The sequence below is a fragment of the Python bivittatus genome, unplaced genomic scaffold (genome assembly GCF_059951505.1).
Source record: "Python bivittatus isolate LINGU-HERP-01145 unplaced genomic scaffold, Pbiv_v1 ctg000610_np1212, whole genome shotgun sequence".
Classification (NCBI taxonomy): domain Eukaryota; kingdom Metazoa; phylum Chordata; class Lepidosauria; order Squamata; family Pythonidae; genus Python; species Python bivittatus.
Genome location: NW_028277088.1, coordinates 49770204 through 49793738, shown reverse-complemented (window position 1 = coordinate 49793738; position 23535 = coordinate 49770204). Strand labels below are relative to the sequence as shown.

General features: G+C 37.7%; 1 protein-coding gene across 3 annotated transcripts in view; it reads left to right on the top strand.

The window, feature by feature from the left end:
* Positions 1-23535, top strand: part of ELMO1 (engulfment and cell motility 1) — a 294812-nt gene that overhangs the window by 211007 nt on the left and 60270 nt on the right. For all 3 annotated transcript variants that reach the window (XM_088149982.1, XM_088149983.1, XM_088149984.1), the window contains one exon: positions 4888-5024. In XM_088149982.1, the coding sequence (XP_088006108.1) occupies positions 4888-5024 (137 nt within the window). The remainder of the gene's footprint in view (positions 1-4887; positions 5025-23535) is intronic.

Sequence of the window (23535 nt, the reverse complement as noted above, 5' to 3'; positions counted from 1 at the left end):
TGCACTTTAGTAATTTGTCCATATAGCCAGGTGTGCATAATTCAGTGAAATCAAAATGAGGATCACATGTTAGGGTTGTTCCTGGAGCAATAGAGGGAGAGCAAGCATTCATTTCTTGCTGAGAGGCAGAATATGGATGCTTTGGAATAAGAATAAGAATTTACTGTGTCATCCTGTGAATGAGCAGTCTGAACATACTTAAATTCATGCCAAAACAGGGTATTGTTGACATTTAAATGGGACACAGTATAAAAGGGGCTAGTTTTAGTAGAGAGCCCCACATGGCTATCTGTTGAGACTTTGGCAGTATTGTCTCTAGGGCAAAAGTCTGATGGTAAACAAGTGTTGAGTGGAGCAGGAAGGTCTGAGTTAGAAAACTGAGGATGTGGCAGATGTCAAAGAGCTTTAGACTTCATTTAATCTGGAAACAAGTCCATTCTCGGATACGGAGGGAAGAAGTAACCCATCTGTCTTCTGAGTCAGAGAAGAGTGCCTGATTGCAGCTAGTCTTGAGTCCAGCTGATCAGTCCTCCTTATCAGTCGCAGGGAGTCAGGGTTGAAGTGTTGTGAGCTGGCTTTTTTTATCAACATCCCCAGATGGAGGCTGAATCTTGTGCTCCAATAGTGGAAGAATAGAGGCATCTTTTAAAAACTCTAATAGGGTTTAGTTCAAATTTGTTCAGAAACTCCTTCATTCTGATTAACATGAAAGGATAGAGTGTAGACTTAAAGGTAAGCACTAATCTAATATATTTGGCTGGAGAGGGGAGCCAGTCCAAATCCAGTAAGTCACAATGAAGCACTGGGCAGCGAAGAATCTGTGAGAGGGAGAGTGTTACAGCTCTCTTTGTCTGCCACTTGCCAGAATTAAATTGGCTATTAGCAGTCAAAAGCGTGAGTCTGTGTGGTTGTAAGAAAAGTGGGTTGTTTGAGCTGGTAAAAGTCAGAGGATTGATCCACAGCAGCATTGGTTTTCTGCTCCCCCCTAACTTCCTTATATGGCTGGTTCTTAGTGCTGTCAGATAGCCAGTCTTTATGTGACCAGCTTCTCTGTTCCAAGATATGTCCAGGAGACATTTTAGCTCATCAATCTTGTTATTAGCTGTCAGAAGCTGGTCATAGATTGAGATTACAGTCTGAGCTGTTAACAAATAGTTCTTAGATAGCAGCTCCAGTGGTTTTAGTGGAGGGGCTTTCAGATCTTTTTTCCTCCCCTGTCTCAAATTGTCCTCTTTCCTTGAGGAATGTAAGTTCCTTTCCCAGGCTAACAAGGTGCTGGATGACAAAACATAAGAATTTGACTCATCTGCAGAGGCATTAATGGGTAGAAAGTTCTGAAGTGTAAGTTGATTAAGGTTAGTGTTAAGAAAGCTTAGTCCAGAGTGTTTTCATCATTGTTTTTTTTGGGGGGGGGGAGTGTACCTGCCTTCTTTTTATCTCTGTTATTGCTTTTTCGAGGAAATCTGTTTGTTAGAGCTGTTCGCCATCTGACAGCTGCTGGCAGGGAAGTTTGGATTTGAACAGTAATTAACAAAAGCTTATTTTCAGCAGTGGGTTAAATAGACATACAGTCAGGTCCAGAAATATTGGGATATCGACACAATTCTAACATCTTTGGCTCTATACACCACCACAATGGATTTGGAATGAAACAAACACAATGTGCTTTAACTGCAGACTGTCAGCTTTAATTTGAGGGTATGTACATCCAACTCAGGTGAACGGTGTAGGAATTACAACAGTTTGCATATGTGCCTCCCACTTGTTAAGGGACCAAAAGTAATGGGACAGAATAATAATCATAAATCAAACTTCCCCTTTTAATACTTGGTTGCAAATCCATTGCAGTCAATCACAGTCTGAAGCCTGGAATGCATAGACATCACCAGACGCTGGGTTTCATCCCTGGTGATGCTCTGCCAGGCCTCTACTGCAACTGTCTTCAGTTCCTGCTTGTTCTTGGGGCATTTTCCCTTCAGTTTTGTCTTCAGCAAGTGAAATATATGCTCAATGGGATTCAGGTCAGGTGATTGACTTGGCCATTGCATAACATTCCACTTCTGTCCCTTCAAAAACTCTTTGGTTGCTTTTGCAGTATGCTTTGGGTCATTGTCCATCTGTACTGTGAAGCGCCGTCCAATGAGTTCTGCAGCATTTGGCTGAATGTGAGCAGATAATATTGCCCGAAACACTGCAGAATTCATCCTGCTGCTTTTGTCAGCAGTCACATCATCAGTAAATACAAGAGAACCAGTTCCATTGGCAGCCATACATGCCCACGCCATGACACTACCACCACCATGCTTCACTGATGAGGTGGTATGCTTAGGATCATGAGCAGTTCCTTTCCTTCTCCATACTCTTCTCTTCCCATCACTCTGGTACAAGTTGATCTTGGTCTCATCTGTCCATAGGATGTTGTTCCAGAACTGTGAAGGCTTTTTTAGATGTTGTTTGGCAAACTCTAATCTGGCCTTCCTGTTTTTGAGGCTCACCAATGGTTTACATCTTGTGGTGAACCCTCTGTATTCACTCTGGTGAAGTCTTCTTTTGATTGTTGACTTTGACACACATACACCTACCTCCTGAAGAGTGTTCTTGATCTGGCCAACTGTTGTGAAGGGTGTTTTCTTCACCAGGGAAAGGATTCTTCGGTCATCCACCACAGTTGTTTTCCGTTGTCTCCCAGGTCTTTTGGTGTTGCTGAGCTCACCGGTGCGTTCCTTCTTTTTGAGAATGTTCCAAACAGTTGTTTTGGCCACGCCTAATGTTCTTGCTATCTCTCTGATGGGTTTGTTTTGTTTCTTCAGCCTAATGATGGTTTGCTTCACTGATAGTGACAGCTCTTTGGATCTCATCTTGAGAGTTGACAGCAACAGATTCCACATGCACATAGCACACTTGAAATGAACTCTGGGCCTTTTATCTGCACATTGTAATTGGGGTACTGAGGGAATATCACACACCTGGCCATTGGACAGCTGAGAAGCCAATTGTCCCATTACTTTTGGTCCCTTTGTTTTTTTTTGTAAAATAGCATCTTAATTTGCAAATCTGGATGCATTATTTTGTCAGATCAATTTTATAATTAGTGTTTACATTTATTGTAATAGAGGAGCTAACTAAGTCATGGATCCTTGATAGTTTTGGGATCTATGGGCAAAAAGGGTATGCCATGGATTCCTCACCCCCAAGATGTAAAGTGGATGAGACCCTGGAAGTATGTATTCTTGGTCCTAGCCCTCTCACTCTGGAATAGCCTGTCCCTGAGGTTAAAATGGCTCCTTCCATACTATTACTCAGAAAGTCTGTAATTTTTCAGAGAGCTTTCAGAACAGAGGATACAACTTGAGTTATGATAATTGCTCAGGGTAGAGGGTTGAATTGTTTTCTGTTGATTCTGTTGGAAATTTGTTTGTTTATTTATGTGTGCCAGTTGTATGATGTAAGCCACCCAGAATTGCTAGATGATGCAACATATAAACAAATAAATAATCTAGCTATTAGAAGAATATTAATGGTAAAGGAATGTAGAATGGACTTTGGGATAGAGAAAGAATATCCAGTCTGTTATAGGGGATTGGAAAAAAGATTATGCAGTCCCTAGAAAGGCAGAAGTGTGAGAAAGAAACTCAGAATAAATTCATAAAGAGTTTTGATTAAAAAAATTCCATCTGATCAAAACAATATTTTTATAAATTTCTGTCATACCCATTTAATATTCATTTCTTTTTTCTGTTTTTAGTAAAGTCATAGTGCTCTTAATCAATATATGCAGTTCCCCAATGACTTAATATTTCTGTTATAATAGTAGCCATATTTTGAAATTTTGATTAAATAATTAAATATATAATGAAATACCTTATCCAAAATAACCACTTTTTTGATATACATAATTTTAGTAGATTTATACCTGACTGGATTAATAGTAATCATTAAGGCTGTAACAATGTGATTTATCAATCTTTTAGAACATTATGAGGCAAATCAATCAGGTCCAGCTGATTTATTACTTTTATTAGCATCACTTCTTCTAAGGTGCGAACTTTAAATTTATTAGATTCCAGTTGTGAAAGCAAATTATACATACACACACATCTTCACAGAATGACAGAAATTCTTGCAAAATCTGTCCCATTATTTTTTTCCCCTTATTTATGCCTATAACTAAAAGTTAGAACTACTTTTCTTGTCTTTTTTCATCTATGATTTTATATCATAGTATAGAGGACCTATTACCATGTTCAAATCCCTTTTGCTTGGAAAAAAATAATCCTTTCTAGCTTATAGCTGCTTTGTGATCTAGTAAACTTTTCAGAAGTGCAATTTTACCCTGTATTTATGTTGTCTTCCAGTTTTGCAATTTAAGCAAAAGAGATATTTACTATTCTCTTGTTTCTTTCAATTAGTTCAGATGTTTTGAATAAGAATACCTCTTAAATAATTTTTGCAGCTTCCCAGGTTTTTTGGTCATATAACATCTACAGTATTATGTAATTATTCCAGTCATCCATAAGATTTTCCACAATTCTCACCAATTTGTTATTAGGTATTCTTCAACCTCTATTCCATTTTTCCAATAATATATTACTTGTCAAATTAAATGATAACAGCTGATAAAATCTCAACTTCTGTTGATTTTATGGACATGTAGCTTCCTTGACAATGATACAGAAGTGCTTTTCCATTGCCTTCTCTGAATTTTCATTTTTTAATCTTCCTAATTTAACCTATGTAATGAAACATAGGGTATATTAACAAATAACATAAGTTGACCAGCTTGAATGGGGGGCAAGGGGGCAATCTGGAACAAATCTTTTTGTTCTGATGGTCATCACTGAGAACAAAAACTTTTGTATTAATTTTTTTTTCTTTGTTTATCTTTAGCCAGTGAAACCGGCAGTGATTTCCACCCAATGTTCTTCACACATGACAGGTCATTTGAAGAATTCTTCTGTATTTGCATCCAGTTGTTGAACAAGACATGGAAGGAGATGAGAGCAACTTCTGAAGACTTCAATAAGGCAAGCTTTGTTGGGAGTGTACAATTCTGATCAATACTATCATTTTCTCAATTTAAGTAACTGATGTGTATTGTTAGTTTTGAAGGTGATTCAGGTATTGGGAGAGGGGATATATATGCCTGAAAACTTCTTCTGTTCTTCCTAAAACAACAACTATATACTTGTAGGTAAATTATAACCTGAAACTTAACTTTCAAAAGAAATATAATCCTAGAAATATGTTACTACTCTCAATGAATACAGTTCAATGAGAAAACTGTATCAAGTGCTTTCTTGCTGGTTTAAATTAGCTTTTTTCTTTTCTTTTTTCTTTTCCTGAAAATAAAAAGCTACTGTACACATGTGGACAATTAATCTTTTACTACTATTTTAAAAATGAGAATTTGGAAGAAATTTGAGAAAAAATGGCTTGAGATTTCTAAGCTGTGAATGCTGCTTTTAAAATTCTAAATCAGTATGGGACAATTGTCTGGGGAATAATAATGTAACAATCATAATAGTGTAACAATGCAATTTTGTTTGTTTGTTTTTGTGCCTTTGAGTCAGTTTTTGACTCCTGGCAACTGCCTGGCCTAGTCCCTGCAGTTTTCTTGGCAAGGTTTTTAAGAAGTAGTTTGCCATTGCCTGCTTCCTAGGGCTGAGAGACACTGACTGGCCCAAGGTCACCCAACTGGCTTCACGCCTAAGGCAGGACTAGAACTCACACTCTTCCAGTTTCTAGCCTGATACCTTAACTACTACACCAAACTGACTCTCTTAGGTAATTCTAAATAATCTGTGCGAAATGCAACAGCCTACCAAAACTTTATCCCATTGTCAGACTTCTGATTTTAGACGTAGCATTGAATAGTCAACAAAATGAAGAATGAATATTAATTTCTGGAGACTTGGTTGTTCTAAATAGTATGGGACATAGTTACTCCTTATACTTAGTGTTTATATATTTACTTAGCTAAAAAAAAAAAGATTGTATAGATCTGTCAGTTCTGGATGATAAAAGAGTTACCGTATTTTTCCGTCAATAAAACGCCCCCATGTACAAGAAGACCCCCACTTTTCCAACCCAAAATTAAGAAATCAATATTTTAAAGATAGTACAGAACACATTTTTATTTAGTAATTAGTTACCATTTACCTGATACACTCGGTGGGAGGAGGTCCAAACCATCTCTCTGCAGCTCTATTTCCGTGTTCTTTTGCATAACTGATTACATTCAATCACGAGTGAAACTGCCAATAGCTTGTCTCTGCGAACAGACTTCCTCCAATTGGTTTGTTCAGCATCAGCTGACATCAGTTACATAAGGCTTGTGATTGGAGGAAGTCTGTTTGCAGACTCAAGCTATTTCACTCATGATTGGAGGCTAGCAATAGGAGGAAGCCTCTTTGCAGAGACAAAGTATGGGCAGTTTTGCAACCGCGCGGTTCTCTCCTCACCTGACTTCCTTGAATAAGACACCCTTCAATTTTTAGCGTAAGGATTTTAGAAAAAAGTAACGTCTTATAGTCGGAAAAATACGGTATTTTAATTGTGTCATTTTCTCTCACTTTGTTTAGTGTCCCATGGAATTTTGTTCTCTAGGACCCAATTTTTTTTCTGAAAACAACTCTGCCGGTTTTGATTTTTAATAAGCAAAGAAGAAATACTTTTTGGTTTAATTTTCTATTAATCAATATAAACTGTGCAATCTAAGCTAGTCCTTCAGCCTCCTGTGTGTAGAAGTGGTAGCTAATATTCATTATTTCTTTTTTCCTTCTAAATGCATTATTCTGTAAATTTTTCTTAATTATCCATTCATTAAATGTCCCTTTTTTCAGTTGTGGCTATAGCAAAAATATGTTTCTAAGCATGTATCTTTCCTTCCTCATAATGGTGGGCCTTTCTATAGCTTTTGCTTCCTCTTATACTACTAGCAGAGTGCACTGATTGAATTATTTTGGATTACTTCAGTTTTACCTGGATGCGTAAATAATTCATCTCATGTGGGTGTTACAGAGAATGAAAACACAGTTGCTTCTCTAGATTCATATAAAGCATGTCTGAAACTTTTTTAACTGTTATAGTTTTCATTTGCGAATTGAAGGTTACCTAAGGATCCTTTTTCCATACCATTTTGAAAACGCTATGCCTGAGGAGTTAATAACATTCTCAATCCTCATGCATGAAGTTGGACCGTTTCTTGGAATGTGTGCAGAGCTTTAAAGCCGAAGAATGTAAAATACAGTAATTCCAGGATTTAGAGGATAAGGTTACCTCTGTCCAGGGTCAGCTGCCTAAAAAACAGTCACAGTTAGTTATCAGTGTAAGCCAGGAGGTCAATTTACCTGTGTGGCTTCAGGATGCAAATACAGTAGTTGGGCAGAATGCTGGATTGGAGAGTCATATGCTTTTAAAGATTATTTCTACTATAAATTAATATTTAAACAGATGATAGATAGTTTTAAGCAGATGTGCATGTTATATGCAGTATGGTAATTAAAATCAGAAGTTAAAACTGGGATAGTTGAATTCATTCTACAAAGAGAATGAATCAGGGCATAAAAATTAAAAAGCACGGTTGTTTTTCAACAGTAAAGGCCTCAGTATGTTTTTCTGCCTCGTTTTCCCAGTGGCTTCTCTTTGCCACCATACTTTAGGAAAAATAAATGTCTAACTAAATGACATAATTAATTACTAATTGGCCAAAAGCTTGGTTTTAAAACAAACAAAACCTTATGGTACTTCCTCTGAAGAATGTATTACATAGCTTCAGCAATAATGAAGGCTGTTTATGGCAGGTGTACTTCATATGCTGCTAAATATTAAATATTTATTTAATAATAAATATTTAATAACATTCATAATTAAATTATTAATTAAATTATTAATGTAATTATTAATATATTAATTCTTAAGTAAATTAAATAAATAATTGAAATATTTAATGATACAATAAATAAATGAAGAATATTAAATAAATAAAAAACTTCATATTCAAAAGTATAATGGAGAAATAAAGGAATTCAGGAAAACTATAATATTCAACTTAGAGATCAACACATTAAAAAGAATTATGAGTAAGAAAGATGCTTAGTGTTTACAACTTTCAGTTCTCTTAAAAAGTTTTTTTATCCTTTTCCCAGATTCAGAAATAGAACTGCGACATATTGAAATAGTAAAAATAACATATCCAAGTTCAGCTCTACTCTTGGTGACTTCATGGATATGCTCACGTAGTTTCTTTGTGGTTTACCACTGTCTTTTTCCAAGTTTTTTTTTTTTTTAATTTCTCTGTCTAACCTGTAGTCATAGTATTATTACCTGGTGGTTTCCCATCCAATATTAATCAGTTCCAATGCTGTCTCACTTTTCAAGAACAATTATGGTACTTCTATTTAGCTAGGTAGGAACATATTAGTGTGTTCCCATCCAGCTAGGGTGGTTATGGAGCCTCTGTTGGTTCTGGGGGTTTTGTTGTTGTTGTTTATGGCACATGTAGTATGCTTTCTTTGCATATACATAGTCTCTTCTTCTGTTCTTTTTATTGTTTCTACTCTTTTAAAGTGTAAGTAAAATTGGGCGGCCTTTAAATCAAATAAATAAATAAATTATGAATTTATGTTTTGTTGCTCTTAGAGAGCAAGTAAAGAAGGATTAGATGGTAGCACTCCCACACTGTACCTTGAAGGACATATTTACTGATTTATTCTGTAAATTATTATTCAGAGAGAAGTGAAGGTCTTAGGTACACACTTAGTTATTCCATAGTTACACTCACCTGATTCACTCAAGTATCAGATCTCTTTTGCTTGTGTTTAAGGTAATTCATAACCTAAATTTGACAAAGAAATTTTGTAAATCAGGATGCTCCCTTATAAGTGATATAAATAGTAGCTGTCTAAATATTTGATATGTTAAAATAAATCCTGAAGTCTTTGTAGACCCAATGATATGTTAAGATCTAATGCATTTTGGGATGAAGAAAACTGGCAGAAAGTTAATTTATGTCCATTTTATGTTCACAGTAGTTCTGAAGATCTGAAATGTAGGGTCAGGATTTATTTCAGAGCAAACAGTGAGAATTATAGGTAGGTCAATCAGACACTTGGGGATATGGTATTTACAAATGTTCTTTTAAAACAAGTACAAGCATAGTAAAGTATAACTCTTTGTGCAGGTGAAGTTTTAGCACTGGATTTTAATCAGAATAGTTCCCACCTTCCTAAATAGTGGATTTGTATTTTTGAAAGTATAAACCTGGGATCTATCCTGCTGTCTCACTTTTCAAGAACAATTATGGTGCTCCTAAGGGAAAAATATCTTGATCTCTTCCTGGTTGTAAAATGTATTTGGTTTAAAGATTAGTTGTGAACTTTCCAACATACTGATAACGCTTATATTTTTGCTCTTTAGCTAGGCATAAAGTAATATTTCTTTTATACTTGATTTTTATTAATCTATTTAATTATAACATTTATTACAAAATATTCAGATTTTATTCTTTAACGTTTGTAATTAATCTAAGCAATTGAGGGCCATTTGTAATGCCAATATTTCCCAAACTTTACAATTACAAACAAATTCTTTCATTAGTCTGGTAGTTGAACAATACACTGGAATTCAAAAATAAAACACAAAATCCATTATCGAAAATATAAACTTATCCTTTCTGTCTGATGCTGGTGGTAAGCACTATCAATTCATAAATGGTAACCGATGCAATTATTGTTTCCTTATGAGCTTTTGCAAATTAGCAAAGTGGATGAATGTAACTCTTTGTCTTTTATTCTTTTAAGGAGAATATTTGGTCTCCCAAGTACTCAAGGGAAATAGTGGTGAACATTTCTCTTTGATTGTAGTAGAACTTCATTTGATAATCATGAGCCTACAGATGGAAGTACTGGAATATATATAATTAATTTCAGCTTTTCAGTTCTCTGGCAATCTTAGTGCAGATTAAATTCCACATAATTAGGCTTCAATAGCCTGGTTTTGTAAATGGATAATTCCTATAATATATTATCAATTAGGTGTAATCTGAGTGTAACTAAAACATTTCTTCCATAATTCTAACTTACTTTCCAGACTTTGTGTAACATAAGAGATGTTTCTAACTGAGAAAAATATATGCAGTTCTAGTAAGAGACAATACTTGGGTGCACTGAGGGTTATCAGATCTACTTTATTAGAAACCATGTCTTTGAAAAGGCTTTGGAATGTTATGCTGTTAACATTTTTAGCAGAGGTTGTATTAATTTAAGAAACTGAGCATTTGTTCCATTTTTTCATTGTGTTTCCTTTTACATGCTGGAGAGATAGCAAGAGGAATTTTGATGGCTATTTATTAAAAAATTGCTACATTCATTAATCTGGTTTGAATATTCTTATATTTAGATTTGCTCACTTGTTATTTTCAAGGAGGAAAATTAAATCCATAAGAAATTTGACTTCTTGTGGGGTAAAAATGCATGTAGCATTTGATGTCATATTTAAATGTAGTGTCTCCTTAACCACTTTAAGTAAAGGCAGTACAACTTGGTTCAGCTGTTCTTCTGTGTTGGGTTTGAAAGAAGGTGAATTATATGCCTGAGACTTGTCCCCATGTGCTATGATGTCTTCTTTCCTCTTCTCCCATTTGCAACCATCCACCAAATGATAAAAACTCCAGAAGCATACAAGTCTATAACAGACCATTATAATTTTTTTTTCTTTTTCCAAACTTGAAAAGCTGTATACGTCTGCAAACCCAAGAAGCTTACTTATATGACTCTGTTTTCACATGACCAATAAGTACATGATTGTCTAAATTCATTATTAAAGAAATGCTATTATGCTATTATCTGAATAGAGACAATTCATATGCTCAGAGCAAATAAATACTCATGCCATATTTACAAATCTGTAATACAAATGGTTTTTGTTTTGTTATGCCATATACTGTTTGGGAAGGTATTGCACAAAATGTGGAATCGCCCAAGCCATCTCTGCTCACTATGTTTTATAGTGTATTATGAAGAAGTACAGGGTCAGATTTTTCCTTCAGTTGTAGAAACTGGGATCAAAGCCACTGTCTCACTACTTCCTCATTTAATTCTGACTATTTAAGAATGTCATTGTGGTTATAGTATAAATCTAAACACAGATTATGTGTTACCATCTGTCTAGGGAATATATTGATTAAAAGTTAGCTAAACATCCCTAAAGAAAAACATTACATTCAAATTAGCCACACCTATGAAAAATATCTTTGAATTCTCAGCAGGTTAAGTGGTATAGTCTGGCTTGAGTTGCCACTGCAAGTTCAATAATTCATTGTGGTGACAAGGTCAGTCATTTGGTATCATAGTGATGGATATTCATAATCAGGCTAAATTAACAGTGCATGGCATATGGTTTTTTTGCTGCACCAATTCTTGTTGATATAAATGTCAGGAAGCTTATAATACCAGAATTTCATTTTGCAAGTCACAATGAATGCCTGAAACTCCCCAGACTGTAGACCTTATTATAGTTGAATAAAAGGAATAGGAAGGGAATAATATTCCAGAGCTTTTGTTTTAGTTGAAATAAGATTATCACAGTGAATGATGCTGTTGTCAGTGACATTTTTACAGCATCTATTAGGCAAATCTACCATTTCTGTTTTTTCACTTGAAGTAACTATAATCTATATATTGTAGGAACCTCAACAAGGGAAAGGAACCTTCCAGGTTCATTTATATCTAATTCAGAATTTTCTTTGTCCTTTGTCTTTCTCTGTTCCCTTGAATAGATATAATTGATTAGTATTGAAATGAAGTTTTTTGTGGAATCGTATATGCAGTTGCAAAGGTCCTAAGGGTCATAGAGTCCAGCTACATGCCCAAGACCAAAACAGTCCATCCACCGACTTCTAACAATTGGCTTCCATTCCCAGAGTAATATCAGCTCTCTCATAGTTAGATACTTTCACGTTTTCTTGTTTTCACAAGGTGTATGATGCAATGTCCCTGTAAGTATGATCTCACAATGTGCATATTATAGACTATAATATGATACTTGTAAAGATTTTTCTTTCCCTGCAAATATGGAGAACGGATAATATCTGGAAATCAAACACTGTACCAGAATAACTGGAAATTATATTGTTTTGATATGATGTAGAACATATGTGTCAAACTCAAGGCCCGCGGGCCACATCCGGCCCGGCGTGTAATTATATCCGGCCCATGAGATCATTTTATATATTATTGTTATTAATGGCCCGGCGATATGAAGTGCTGGTAACACAATAAACTACAGATCCCATAATGCAACGCTTGAGCTGTCTTGCCGAACGCTTCCCGCGTTAACCAGGTCTAACTTATAATTCTGCAAGTTATTGCGAAGCTAGCCCTCACGATGCCGAAGAGAAAAGTTGATTCTGAAAACAGAGCCTTTAAAAACCGATGGGAGGCTGAGTATATGTTTACTGACATTGCTGGTAAACCCGTGTGTCTCATTTGTGGAGCTAATGTGGCTGTAATTAAATAATTTAATCTAAGATGGCACTATGAGACAAAACATCAGGATAACCTGAAAGACCTGAATGCAGAGCAGAAGATACAGAAAGCAGAAGAGTTAAAGAAGAATCTGACACTTCAGCAGACATTTTTTACCCGTGCAAAATCACAAAGTGAAGCTGCTGTGAAAGCAAGTTTTATCATGGCAGAGGAGATTGCCAAATCAGCCAGGCCATTTACCGAGGGAGAATTTCTGAAGAGCTGCATGATCAAGGTGTTTGACGTCTTATGTCCAGACAAAAAGCAAATGCTGGCAAATGTAAGCCTGAGTAGAAATACGATTGCTGATCGAGTTTGTGAGATGGCCACTGATTTAAGAACACAGTTGAGTGAAAGAAGCAAAGACTTTATTGCATACTCTCTTGCTGTGGATGAAAGTACTGACATGACTGATACTGCACAGCTGGCCATCTTCATCCGTGGAGTGGACTCCAATTTGCGCGTTACAGAGGAAATAATGGACATTAAATCGATGCACGGGACAACGACTGGAAAAGACATTTTTGAAAATGTATGTCAAAGTATAACCGACATGAAACTGCCCTGGGACAAACTTATTGCACTTACAACTGATGGAGCACCATCTATGTGTGGTGAAAAAGTGGACTAGTGGGAAGGATGCGAGTAAAGATGCAGGAGGAGAACTGTACTGGTGAGTTAACGGCATATCACTGCATCATACACCAGGAAGCACTATGTGGCAAAGTCCTGAAGATGGACAATGTAATGAGCACTGTAACACAAACCATAAACTTTATCCGAGCTAAAGGTTTAAATCACCGGCAATTTCAGTCCTTTATGCGGGAGATAGATTCAGAGTTTGCTGACATTCCTTATCATACAGAGGTGCGTTGGCTAAGTCGGGGAAAAGTTCTCAACAGAGTTTTTGAGCTCAGCAATGAAATCTGTCAGTTCATGGACAGTAAAGGAAAAGACTCCACTAATTTTAGGGATGAAAAGTGGAAATGCGAGTTGGCATTTCTGGTTGACATAACAGCTCATCTCAACGCCTTAAACCTCCAGCTCCAGGGACGTGACCGCATGATCACTGACATGTATGACACAGTGAAGGCATTTCAAGTGAAGCTGCTTTTATGGGAGACACAAATGCACCAGTGCAACTTGCCCCACTTTCCCTGTTGCCAAGTAATGTTGAACCAAGTCGGCACAACAGTGTTCCCAAATACGCACTTTGCTGATAAACTGAGCGCACTGCGCACTGAATTCGCACGGCGCTTTGGTGACTTTGAAGAACAAAAAAAGAATTTTGAGTTGCTTCGCAACCCATTTGCCGTCAATGTGGAAACCGCACCTGTGCAGATTCAGATGGAGCTGATTGAGCTGCAGTGTAATGGTACACTGAAAGCAAAGTACGACACTGCATGGCCCGCACAGTTTATTCACTCCATTCCCGCAGAAATGCCCCAGCTCTGTCTACATGCGGCTCGAACCTTGTGCATGTTTGGTAGCACATATCTGTGTGAGAAGCTCTTCTCAGTGATGAAGACTAACAAAACAGCACACAGGAGTCGTCTCACTGATGAGCACCTGCAGTCCACCCTGAGAATCTCCACAACACAGAACCTCACACCAAATATAAACAAACTTGTTGCCAAAAAAAGATGCCAGGCATCCAGCTCTGATAAAATGACATAAGAACAAAGACAACTGAATGATTTGATTTGTTATTGCTGAAAAGCACAAATTTTATTTATATTTCCAGGTTTTGTTATGCAGCATGTTCATATTTTGAATTTGTATAATTTTAACAGGATATATTTTTATGGAGAGCAAAATCTTTTGGGATATTTAAAATTTAAGTTTATTTTTTATATAAAATGACATAAGAGTAAAGAAATTTGAATGTTTGTTCTTTTAACGTTTACTTTATTTCTAACTTGTATAATTTAGACAGGATATATTTTGGAGAGCAAAATATCATAAGTTATTTAAGGTTTGAGTTGATTTATTCCGGAATAATATTCCTGTCTGTTTTTATTCATATTTATGTTAAAAAAGTTAAGTTTTAAAAGTTTTAAAGTTTTAAAAGTTTAGTTTTAGTGTGTTCAATAAATGTTTATCCTGTTCGGCCCACGACCTAAAGTGTGTTTTGGATTTTGGCCCCCTGTGCAATTGAGTTTGACACCCCTGATGTAGAAGGTAGGGAATGGAAGAGTATAGTTTGGACACAGCATAATATTACATGACATTAGCTTTTCCTGATAAATGAACAAATGCATTCTGCTAAATAATCATTGTATCTTTAATTTTTCTGTTTATCTCTTTTTTGATGAATGGCTGTTGAAATGGCTAATTAAAAGCAATAAAACTGCAATAGAATGAAAGTAAGATCAGTGATAAAACTATCAGGGCCTAATCATATATTAAAGCAGAAATAACCATATTTTGTAAACAATTGCAGTTTATTGATTCAGTTATCTCAGAAAGGAGAAAGCCTTAATAATTAAAAAGGCAGATTGCATGGCTCCTGTATTCCCTCTGGCAATACTTCCACAAAGTCTAATTTTACTGAATGTTAACCTTACCTCTGACAATGTCAGAATTTATAATAAGGCCAGTAAACATTCCACAGAAATTTTGGAGAGTGAAATTTAGGTGGAAATGGCCATGTAACCTATAAAAACATCCCCTCAAAAAAACCTCTCACCTCCAGGCTTCACTGGGCCAGGGTGAGGCAGAAAAAATATGGGGAAGGGTCCTGGATCATCCCTATCACAGTCACATTCTGGGACAGTTGAATTATCTGAGCCTGTAAGTTAATGTTTACTAAATTTTAAAAGTTATGACAATATATACAAGGAGATATTAGAATGGGTGAAATTTGTATATTAGCAAAACAAAACAACAAAATGTAAAAGATTTCCTGATTATAGCCACCACTTAGAATCAGGAACAGAATCAAATTGATTGTAAACAGTCCCTCTGCATGCATGACCCTTGAGGGATGTGTGATTCTGAGGATATCCATTATATCATACAACAGTATTCCTCAGTAGGCAATTCCTCCATAGTTGAATTGAGTTTCAGCTGGTCCACTGTATGAAACAGTATGACAAAATCTTAATCTAATGAAAAGGAAAACATTTGAAAAATGATGACAAAGTTCTTGTAAAATTCATTCTTCAAATTCCTGGATACTGATTTCTAGTGATTGCATGTAGAAGTTGAACAGCCTGAGGACTAGAATCCATCACTGTAGAACCCTTTAGTGTTACTACCAAGAAGCTAAAATAGCAATTGTCTAATACCATCTTCTGGAACAGAAACACAAATCACAGAACCATCTCAGATGTTCCCAGTTTTTTACTTTATTTTCTAAAAGGTATAACTTAGATTTTCTGAATTAAATGTTGTGAGAGATCAAGGAAAATGAGCATCACCACAATCATCCTGTCTTTCTCTAAGAGATCATCCAGCAGCATTACTAAAGCAGCTTGGTCCAGAAACCTTTTTGGTAACAGAAATGTGCAAAGCTGCTAGGTTGGTGGGGTACAACAGAGACATTAAAATGTACCCCTCTAAGGTCTAGCAAACATTGGTTTCCTCCTATTAGTTGATAGACTGTTGATTTAAAGTTTGGGTTATATGTGCTGGTTAAAAAAAGCTGGAAGAAGCAACTTTGCAGTAAGCAATCTTTTCCTTGAATATCATAGTAAATTTTGTTACCAGTAGAGTTTATTTAGCTTAATTATTCTGTATGTATTCCAAAGATTGGCAGGGATGGAGACAATTTTAATAACTTTTTTTTTTTTTTTAATTTCAGCAATATTCAAACAGTTTCTTCTGAAAAAAAAAAACAAGGAGCAAGCAGGGTGAAATGTTACATAGTTGACTCTCTCTTTAAATCCTTTTACTGAGTTTTTAAAGCAAACTGAGGCTAAGAAGAATAATACTCTATGGTGGATTGTTACCAAGATGTCAATCATAGCAATATCCACAGAGCAGATTGCAACTCTAGCATGTGGATGGTTGACATTTGGGAGCACTCAGAAGATCAGTTACTAGGAGACTTGTTAGATAAATGGAAACGCTGAATAGATGCAAAAGCTTTAGGAAATGCACACCAGAAAGTAGACAGAACTGGACCTGGTATGTGGGCTGAATCTGAAATAGGTTTGTTGGAAAAGGAAGTTCAGAGAGTGTATTTCAACAGCTGCTTCTTCTTACTAGAAAGAACAGTGTCAATAGTTACTTATCATTTTCTCAAGATAGACAGAAAAGTTGACAATAAAAGAAGAATGAGGGTGAGAGAGTAAGTGGCATCAACTATAGTAGCATGCTGTGCTTTTTATTCTTTTTAATATTTAGCTCATAACTTTAATGGAAACATGTACAACCTCTTACCTGTTCCTCAGTGTTTCAAAGAGTTTGTGCAATGTCTTATTATTTCCAGTCTTTAGAGGGGAAATATCATTGCTTAGATACTTAAACACTATCCAAGAAGAGAGAAGGATCAACATATTTCAAGAGCCAAGATATGCATAAATACAAGCCAACTATTAGCAAAAGGAGGGACCAACCTCCCTCAATCTACCACAATTCCCATGTTCCTATTCAATTCACTATTTCAGTCCTTCACCATATATTCAAGTATTCTGCCTCCCTACTTGCCATCGTTGCTACTTCATAACCTTAAAGCAGCCTTCTCTAAACTGGTGCCTTCCAGATATGTTGGACCCTGACTCTCATTATCCTCAGCCATACCTGCTTGATATGTTGGGAGGGGCAGTCCAACAGATCTGGAGGGCACCAGGATGCAGAAGGTTGCTTTACAGCAATAATAACCTGGAGGAGAAGACAACATGAGCCGTGAGTAGGAGCACTTCCTTTAGAAATGTGAATTCATAGTAACAGTTTACTACAGTTCTCAGATGTTTGCTATCTTCCCATTGTTCAAGCAGTGCATGCAAATATTATGTGTGCCATCACTCATACAAAGTAGGAGAGCTGTAGATTGAATGGAACCCCACATTTAAATGAACAGTGCAAAGAAATTGAGGAAAACAATAGAATGGGGAAGACTAGAGATCTCTTCAAGAAAATTGGAGATATCAAAGGAACGTTTAGTGCAAAGATGGGCATGATAAAGGACAAAAAAGGCAGGGACCTAACAGAAGCAGAAGAGATTAAGAAGAGGTGGCAAGAATACACAGAAGAACTATACAAGAAAGATCTTAATGTCCCTGATGTCCATGCTGGTGTGGTCACTGACCTTGAGCCAGACATCCTAGAGAGTGAAGTCAAGTGGGCCTTAGGAAGCATTGCTAACAACAAAGCTAGTGGAGATGACAGTATTCCAGCTGAGTTATTTAAAATACTAAAAGATGATGCTATTAAAGTGCTGCACTCAATATGCCAGCAAGTTTGGAAAACGCAACAGTGGCCACGGGATTGGAAAAGGTCAGTTTACGTTCCAATTCCAAAGAAGGGCAATGCCAAAGAATGCTCAAACTATCGCACAATTGCACTCATTTCACATGCTAGCAAGGTCATGCTCAAAATCCTACAAGCTAGGCTTCAGCAGTACGTGAACCGAGAACTACCGGATGTACAAGCTGGGTTTCGAAGAGGCAGAGGAACTAGAGATCAAATTGCCAACATTCGCTGGATCATGGAGAAAGCACGAGAGTTCCAGAAAAATATCTACTTCTGCTTCATTGACTATGCAAAAGCCTTCGATTGTGTGGATCACAACAAACTCTGGCAAATTCTTAAAGAGATGGGGGTACCAGACCATCTTACCTGTCTCCTGAGAAATATGTATGCGGGCCAAGAAGCAACAGTTAGAACCAGTCACGGAACAACCGATTGGTTCAAAATAGGGAAAGGAGTACGACAAGGCTGTATACTGTCACCCTGCTTATTTAACCTATATGCAGAGTACATCATGAGAAATGCCAGGTTGGAAGAATCACAAGCCGGAATTAAGATTGCAGGGAGAATCATCAATAACCTCAGATATGCAGACGATACCACCCTAATGGCAGAAAGTGAAGAAGAACTAAAGGGCCTCTTGATGAGGGTGAAGGAGGAGAGTGCGAAAGCTGGCTTGAAACTCAACATTAAAAAAACTAAGATCATGGCATCTGGACCCATCAATTCCTGGCAAATAGAAGGGGTAGAAATGGAAGCAGTAACAGACTTCATTTATTTGGGCTCCAAGATCACCGCAGACGGAGACTGCAGCCATGAAATTAAAAGACGCTTGCTCCTTGGGAGGAAAGCTATGGCAAACCTAGATAGCATATTAAAAAGCAGAGATGTCACCTTGCCGACAAAGATCCGCATAGTCAAAGCTATGGTTTTTCCAGTAGTATGGCTGTGAGAGCTGGACCATAAAGAAGGCTGAGCGCCGAAGAATTGATGCCTTTGAACTGTGGTGCTGGAGAAGACTCTTAAGAGTCCCCTGGACTGCTAGGAGGTCAAACCAGTCAATCTTAAAGGAAATCAACCCTGATTGCTCATTGGAAGGACTGATAATGAAGCTCAAGCTCAGATACTTTGGTCACCTAATGCGAAGAGAGGAGTCTTTGGAAAAGACCCTGATGCTGGGAAAGATTGAAGGCAAAAGGAGAAGAGGACGGCAGAGGATGAAATGGTTAGATAGCATCACTGAAGCAGTGAGCATGAAACTGAGCAAACTCAGGGAGGCAGTGAAGGACAGGAAGGCCTGGCGCAATATGGTTCATGGGGTCACGAAGAGTCGGACACGACTTAACGACTGAACAACAACAACCTTAGAGTAGCTGGATGAGATTGGATATGTTGTTGGGCACAGAATGCAAAATAACTGTTGCAAGGGAAGGCAGAAAGTTGGGGGTAGAGGGAAAGGAATCTCATTCTATGGAAAATAGCATGGTTGACCAAGTAGACAAGAGCAGTGCATACAGTAATATTCTGTTTTGTCAGGGTATTACCCTGGAGTAAAGAATTTCTCAATGAGAATATGGACTTGACAGAGCACAGCTTGACTGTGTTTGCAATCCCCGCAACCCACCCAGAGCACACACCTGAAGGGTGTGGCAGCATGACACAGCACAAACCACTGTATATAGCAAAGTGCACCATGGATTATAGTGTGGCCGGTGATAGGAGTTGTGTCTGGTGTTGGAGTTCTGGGAAGTAATTAGGGATTTGCAGCTTGGTGGTGTCCATTCTGTATATATTGTGCAGTAAATGTGTGCAGGTTTTCTATATCGGACTGTGGACTGCTTATTTTGTCTCACTCATGGAGCACCACTACGTGGAGTGTATGCTGCACACCCCAACATGCTTTAGGTTGCATTTTAATATTTCTGTGATTGGTAGTGTAAGTATACATTTGAAAGAATGCCTCACTAGCTATTTAAAACAAGCTGTTTGTTTATGGAAACATAACATCCACTGTAAGCCTTTCAGCATTACTGTCAATGAATATGATCAACCTATATGACATTTGTGAAAGTGCTGCCTTTTATCAGTATTTCTTATTTGCTTAGATCATACATGTAATGTGATGGAACCCAGAAGCCCATAAACAATAGCCATGGGGCTAATTTCATGTGACTCTTAATTTTCTGACAGCTGGCAAAGAACTGGCATAAGCATAAGGATGGGGTAGAGGACAGAGAGAACAATTTAATTCTACAAAACTGCAAGTTCTGTCCACTTTTGGCTGTGTCTAGAACCAGCAGGAATCAGTCATCCCAACAGCATCAATAGAAACAAGATTCTCCACAGCTGCCATATAGTTTTTTGAATATGACATTCCCTCTTGCTTCTGACAATAAAATAATAAGATTGCAATGAGGGACAAATGCATTGTATTCACTAGTTAATTTATTAATAGGCACAAGCATACATTTCAGGGTCAAACTTCCTAGATATATTTTAGAATTACTGAGGATTAAAGATGATGTATGGTTATGATTTGGATATTACCTAGTTAGCTATAAATTACGTAGCTGCCTTGAAACTTACTCTATTAGTGAAAGTATAATAGAAGGAGGTGGAAGAGCGGGGAGAATGAATGACAACTATTGATGGAAAATTAGAGTTGACCTCCATAAAACGAAAAGGACTATTGAGAAACCAAATATCCTAAGTTCTTCTAGTTATAAAAAATGAAGTTACATTGCATTTTACTACACACAAAGTTTCCATAGGAAAGAAGGAAAATATTGTTCAAGGATAGAAATATCAAAGATTCATGTAAGAGACAGATAAGGTGAACAAATACATGTAGAATTTTAACCCTAGGTGTTTTAAAAATTAGGCATTTTCGCTGATTGCCGAGTACTTAGTATATACCTGGCAAAACAAGGCTACAAACTCAGTTTCTGAATTCCAGGATCATGAGGAATTCTCTGTGACAAGGTTTACACATTATGCTAAGGTATTTGTTTATTGAATAAAGAACAGCTGGCTGGCTTCACACAACATGCTAAACCAAAAATCAAACAAAACATTATGTGACTTACCACTGGATATGAATGAAAGTAATTTTTCATCCTTTTCATTACCTTAGTCTTCCCCACACTAGCACATTCAAGGTATATTTGGAAAGCAAACAAGTGAATTTTTAGACAGGGACTTGTTGATCCAAGATACCTAGAAGGAAACAGTAAGTACAGACTTAAAACAAGCACCTAAATAATTTTCCTTTCACAAGATGGAAATATATTCAACAGACAGAATCTTTCTATCAGTTATGAGTTTTCTGTACAGTGTTCCTCTAGCTTTATTGCAAATAATCTGCAGGATATTTAAATGTAGTTAAATGTAAGTTCTTCCATTAGGTTCAAATGGCCGTTTACTGAAGTGAATGAACACTGCATCAACAGGATTACAGTTAGCAGGCATAATTGTATGGGAACAATGCAAATAATAGGCTGGGGAATTCTGGGAATTGAAGTCCACACATCTTCAAGTTGCCAAGGTTGAGAAACACTGCTCTGGGGGAAGAGTGCTCCACAGGGCACGGGTAGCTACAGAGAAGGCATGCTTCCTAAGTCCTGCTTAGTTGACAACATTTTAGAGAAGACCTGGAGCACACCCACCCTATCTGACCTGGGGGAATGAGCAGATACCCTTAGGGAGAGATGGTCCTTCAGGGAGCCTGGTCCTGTGCCATTTAGGGTTTTAAAAGTGGTAACCAGCACCTCGAAATGCACACCCTGGTCCTGAGTTCCCCACAGGTCATCTACCAGTGCAACCAGTGCTGTCTCAGTGCTGTAACCTGGCCTGAACCCCAACTGAAAAGAGTCCAGATTCATCCAGGCCCTCTGAAACTGAGTACCCATCACCCACTCAACAACCATCCCTATAAAGAGAAGGTTGGAGATTGGACAAAAATTATCTAACACAATTGGGTCCAAGGATGGCCTCTTGAGAAGGGGGTGTACCACTGCCTCCTTCAAGGCAAGCAGCACCACCCCTTCCTGCAATTATTATTATTATATTTTTATCCCACTTTTTTAATATGTAACTCAAGGAGACGAATATTTCATATGTAATATTGCCTTTCATATGTAATACTGCCTCCTATTTTCCCTACAACAACCATCCTGTGGGGTAGATTGGGCTGAGTGAGAGTGACTGGCCCAAAGTCACCCAGCCAGCTTTCATGCCTAAGGGAGGCCTAGAACTCACAGTCTTCTGGTATCTAGGCCAGCACCATAACCACTAAGCCAATCTAGCTTTCAAACTGGTGATGAGGTATTAATCACCGCTTGGCCCTAGCCATGTTCCTCCGCCCAGGAGGTCTTAACCAACCAGGAGGGGCAAGGGTCCAAAACACAGGTGGCAGAGCTTACTGCCCTGAGAACCCTGTCCACTTTCTCAGGAGTAACTCGCTCAAACTCTTTCCAGATAACCAAGCTTAGATGTGCCCTGGTCACTTCCAAAGTATCTGCCCAGCCAGCATCTAACTCCAAGCAACTTTATCCAGCAGGTGCCAAGAATATTCCTCATAGCAGCCCTGCAAAGGCTTCCCTTGTATCTCCTTGCTCAGAAGGGACCTGGTCACTCTAAACAGGGCTGCCAGCTGGCTATCTGTAGATGCAATAAGAGGAAAGAAGTAAGCACACTTCACTACTCTTATCACCATAAGATAAGTCCTAATAAAGGCTCTTACCTGTGTTCGGTCAGCTTCACTCTTCATCTTATGCCAGCTGTACTCTAGGCCAGTGGTATCAAACTGAAATAGAAATGGGGCCGCTAAACCATACATAAGGATCCCTGCAAGCCGCGTATTGACTTAGAAATTTATATATTGCTTATTAATGCATCAACACATTAAAATCAGTTAGGAACTAAATATAATTAATGAATAAAAAAGAAACATCATTACTAATTTGACCATTTGTTTTCAATATGTTCATGATCACTCATCCCTTAGTCACCTCCTGATTGGATTATTGCAACGTGGGGCTGCCCTTGAAAACCATCTGGAAGCTCCATTGGTGCAGTAGCGCAGGTAGTTATGGGTACATCTTGTTATGCCCATGTAACGTTGCTACACCGTGAGCTCCACTGACTCCCAGTAGGCTTGCAGGTGCGATTCAAGGTGCTGGTTATCACCTTTAAAGCTCTACAGTAAAAGACCGTCTAGGGACTTGAGGGACTGCCTTTTCCCAAAAACACCTGCCTGCCCCCACACGCTCCCACAGGGAAGGAAGGTTCCAGATTCCTTCTTTTAAATCTTGTCAGATGCCAAATGATCCTCACTGCTGCAGTTAAGCCAAAGTTGTGCAGGACTCCTTGTGAGTCCCGAGCCTGGAGTTTTATGGTGGTTGGTGACTAAATTTATTATTTAGTTTTAAAATGTAATATTATCTACATTTTATTGTATTTTTATTTTGTTAAATATTTTCTGATTGAATCTTAATCTGGTTCAGGCCACACTTGGGAGTGTTGTGGGCTGCATGCAGCCTGTGGGCCATGCGTTTGACATCTCTGCTCTAGGCGTCTCTTGCATTGCTTCAACTCC